This window comes from Oncorhynchus keta, chromosome 19, assembly GCF_023373465.1.
Source record: "Oncorhynchus keta strain PuntledgeMale-10-30-2019 chromosome 19, Oket_V2, whole genome shotgun sequence".
Classification (NCBI taxonomy): Eukaryota; Metazoa; Chordata; class Actinopteri; order Salmoniformes; family Salmonidae; genus Oncorhynchus; species Oncorhynchus keta.
This window is the reverse complement of record NC_068439.1, coordinates 1,465,901-1,470,487: the sequence shown is the minus strand read 5'-3', so window position 1 is coordinate 1,470,487 and position 4,587 is coordinate 1,465,901. Positions and strand designations below refer to the sequence as shown.

General features: G+C 43.5%; 1 protein-coding gene across 1 annotated transcript; it reads right to left on the bottom strand.

The window, feature by feature from the left end:
* Positions 1 to 305: 305 nt before the first annotated feature.
* Positions 306 to 2,071, bottom strand: LOC118381173 (protein LRATD2). The gene is made up of 2 exons (XM_035768133.2): positions 1,861 to 2,071; positions 306 to 1,770 (listed from the first exon to the last, which is right to left on the bottom strand). Exon 2 carries the CDS (start codon positions 1,515 to 1,517, stop codon positions 654 to 656), a length of 864 nt encoding a protein of 287 aa, XP_035624026.2. The 5' UTR covers positions 1,518 to 1,770; positions 1,861 to 2,071; the 3' UTR covers positions 306 to 653.
* Between the last annotated feature and the right edge of the window lie 2,516 nt (positions 2,072 to 4,587).

Sequence of the window (4,587 nt, the reverse complement as noted above, 5' to 3'; positions counted from 1 at the left end):
GAGGCTGACTGTAAAGCATGTAGAAACAGGCTAGTACTCTGGTATGAGGCTGACTGTAAAGCAGGTGTAAAATAAGTGTTTCTAAATGATGAAAAGACTATGAAGGCATAGATAGGGGTTGGTACCCTGTCCCTTCCACTCTGTTCCCTATAACCTACCCCTATGGGCCCTGTTCAAAGTCATCTACCATGTAGGGATATGGTGCCTGACAAACAACAATGCAGCTGTCGCCAGCAGGGAATTAAAAGACAGTTTGATTGCAAAGATGTAAATGATAATTTACTTAACTTAAATGATTTGGTACGGTACAATAAGCGATGTTCGATCAACCCATGCACTGCAACATGTCAGAATGAGATAACCATCAGGGCTATAGGTATGATGGTTACCTGGGTGAGACACGAAAACATGTACAACTATATTATCATATCGATCATTATGAAACATCACTAGGCAGAGAACAAATCAATAACCGTTAAAACTATTGTTCTTCCATCAATCAAATAACAAACTAGACATGAACAAGCCATTTAGATTCTATTCATCAAAATGTAGAATGAAATGTGAGTTTGTAAATCCACTTAGATAGGGGTCTGTGATTGGATAGGCAAGAGCCATTGTGATCTTTATAGCAGGTCTATAAATCCATTATATCACTGTGCGGTCTGTGCTGTTATTGGATCACTGAGTGGATTCCTTTTGATCTCCCCGACACTGTTCAAATGATTGGCCAGCTCCTGGACCACTGATGTCCTTCCCACCTGGTCTTGTCTCCTCTTCTCCATGATCAAGTCCTCTAAACACTGGAACTCCAGCATGTGAGACTGTTTATCTGACATCAGGATCTTTAACCTGTATGGCTGTTTTCCTATCCGGATCTCTCCGCCCATTTTGAACTCCCGTTTGCCAAACCTGCACCAAGCGGCAAAGCACTCTGAATTTCTCCAGCTCAACTCTCTGTCTTTAGCTCCTACCTGTTCCATAGCGTTCTGAACCACCATCTCGGCACTGAGGGCTTTGAATTTATACAGCTCGTTGACTATCCTACATCTCCTTTCCTGGCTGGCGTCTGTCAGGAAGCTGTTCTTTATCTCTGCTCTGTGCAGGTGCACCACCTGGAAGTCACCGACATACACCGCCCAGTGGGGGTACTGTCCCGTGGTTACAAACTCCACCAGGTCACCTGCCCTGCATTTGTTTAGTAGGATCTCGGGGGAGTAGGTTTCCATGCCCGCGGTCTTGACGCTCTTCTCGTAAATACATTCCCCCCGGTGGTAAACGGCGCAATCCACCTCGTTGCTCTTGTCGCAGTGTTTATGTTCAGTACCAGTGTGGTGCTCCTTATCCGCTCCATCTACGTTACGGTTTTCACCCTCCTGTTCCTCGTCATCTGTTGAGAAAATATATGACACTCCGATCCGAGGACACTCCTCAGTGTCCAGCCCGTTGGGGTCCACTGTGGGAACTTCTGCGTAACTTTGTTGTGACTGTTTAATTTTATCCACCTGGTTGCCCATGCCTCCTCCCTGGTAGCAGATAGGGATGCGGGAATGATGCTGCTTTCTGTCAGGCGGTCCACCTGTTAAAAGCCGAGGATCATCGCCATCTGTAGCCGCCTCTGTTACCACACAGCCCGGGTAAAACTAATGACACCCTCCCGAAGGGCTCCGATAAATCTGTAGCGGCAGGTCGGTCTCCCACAAAAGCAAAATCGTATTCCCAAGCAGCAGTCTGCTGTGATGAAGTCTATTCAAATCAACAAGTGTCTTGCTGTGGATGGATGGAGAAGAACAGCATTAGTATTCAGGAAAAACAATTCCCTCCGTTCAGGTGTAAGCTAGTCCTCTACACGCGCCTCACCTGATATTCGCGAGGCTATTCTCCATGCGTAAAGTTGGAACCTTTAACTATCACGAGCAATACGATTAGGTCGGAACAACAACAATAATAATAGCCTTGAGGTTATTCGTGCCCGGTGACTAAAATGTATCTTATGTCCGCGCTGTCCGATGATGTAGGATGAATGAATAGACACCACCGAGGCGATACTGAAACCTGCAAGTCGTTGCGGATTCGATGGCAGGCAGATCTCGGTCTTGGCACAGCTACAGCGACTGTTACAAACGCTTCTCATTTAAAGCTGTAGTGCTTATTTTCTTTTCATTATCTTTCACATTCTGAGTTCCCGCAACTCTCAGACGACGGGGTACAAAGTTAATGTGTTGTTATACATTATTACAACCCATTCTGCTCACAGGTTTCAATAATATTCTACTCCATCGGGAATAAATACGATGTAGATCCATGTGTACGACTACATACCTTTGTTATTAAACATATGTAGCAACATTGTCATTACTCTAGAACATTGTATTAAAATCGTACATAACAATATCTTGGTAATATCAGAGTGCTAATAAAGTTGAACCTGTTTGTAGTGTTGTTACACAAGTGGAAGAGAGAGAGTTTTTCTCATGGCTTCTCACTGCAGATTTTCTTCATTTTACCTGTAACAGCATGGCACTCACACCTTCTAGCCTACTAAACTGTTCCATAGTGGCCTTAGTGCCTCACATCGTCTGGTCTGCTAAACTGTTCCCTTAGCGTCTCACATCACCTAGTCTACTAAACTGTTCCTTAGTATCTCACACCTTCTAGTCTACTAAACTGTTCCTTAGTATCACCTTCTAGTCTACTAAACTGTTCCTTAGTGCCTCACATCACCTAGTCTACTAAACTGTTTCTTAGTATCTCACACCTTCTAGTCTACTAAACTGTTCCTTAGTGCCTCACATCGTCTGGTCTGCTAAACTGTTCCCTTAGTGTCTCACATCACCTAGTCTACTAAACTGTTCCTTAGTATCTCACACCTTCTAGTCTACTAAACTGTTCCCTTAGTGCCTCACATCGTCTGGTCTGCTAAACTGTTCCCTTAGTGTCTCACATCACCTAGTCTACTAAACTGTTCCTTAGTATCTCACACCTTCTAGTCTACTAAACTGTTCCTTAGTATCACCTTCTAGTCTACTAAACTGTTCCCTTAGTGCCTCACATCGTCTGGTCTGCAAAACTTAGTGTCTTCTAGTCTACTAAACTGTTCCTTAGTGTCTCACATCGTCTAGTCTACTAAACTGTTCCTTAGTATCTCACACCTTCTAGTCTACTAAACTGTTCCTTAGTGTCTCACACCTTCTAGTCTACTAAACTGTTCCTTAGTGCCTCACATCGTCTGGTCTGCAAAACTGTTCCCTTAGTGTCTCACATCACCTAGTCTACTAAACTGTTCCTTAGTATCTCACACCTTCTAGTCTACTAAACTGTTCCTTAGTGTCTCACACCTTCTAGTCTACTAAACTGTTCCTTAGTATCACCTTCTAGTCTACTAAACTGTTCCATAGTGGCCTTAGTGCCTCACATCGTCTGGTCTGCTAAACTGTTCCCTTAGTGTCTCACATCACCTAGTCTACTAAACTGTTCCTTAGTATCACCTTCTAGTCTACTAAACTGTTCCCTTAGTGCCTCACATCGTCTGGTCTGCTAAACTGTTCCCTTAGTGTCTCACATCACCTAGTCTACTAAACTGTTCCTTAGTATCTCACACCTTCTAGTCTACTAAACTGTTCCCTTAGTGCCTCACATCGTCTGGTCTGCTAAACTGTTCCCTTAGTGTCTCACATCACCTAGTCTACTAAACTGTTCCTTAGTATCACCTTCTAGTCTACTAAACTGTTCCCTTAGTGCCTCACATCGTCTGGTCTGCTAAACTGTTCCCTTAGTGTCTCACATCACCTAGTCTACTAAACTGTTCCTTAGTATCTCACACCTTCTAGTCTACTAAACTGTTCCCTTAGTGCCTCACATCGTCTGGTCTGCTAAACTGTTCCCTTAGTGTCTCACATCACCTAGTCTACTAAACTGTTCCTTAGTATCACCTTCTAGTCTACTAAACTGTTCCTTACTGTCTCACACCTTCTAGTCTACTAAACTGTTCCTTACTGTCTCACACCTTCTAGTCTACTAAACTGTTCCTTAGTGTCTCACACCTTCTCGTCTACTAAACTGTTCCTTACTGTCTCACACCTTCTAGTCTACTAAACTGTTCCTTACTGTCTCACACCTTCTAGTCTACTAAACTGTTCCTTACTGTCTCACACCTTCTCGTCTACTAAACTGTTCCTTACTGTCTCACACCTTCTAGTCTACTAAACTGTTCCTTACTGTCTCACACCTTCTAGTCTACTAAACTGTTCCTTACTGTCTCACACCTTCTAGTCTACTAAACTGTTCCTTACTGTCTCACACCTTCTAGTCTACTAAACTGTTCCTTAGTGTCTCACATCGTCTAGTCTACGAAACTGTTCCTTAGTGTCTCACATCGTCTAGTCTACGAAACTGTTCCTGAGTTTCTCACATCGTCTAGTCTACGAAACTGTTCCTTAGTGTCTCACATCGTCTAGTCTACGAAACTGTTCCTGAGTTTCTCACATCGTCTAGTCTACTAAACTGTTCCATTAGTATCTCACATCGTCTAGTCTACTAAACTGTTCCATAGCGTCTCCTGTGTTGATATCTAGATAAAGGGAGAAC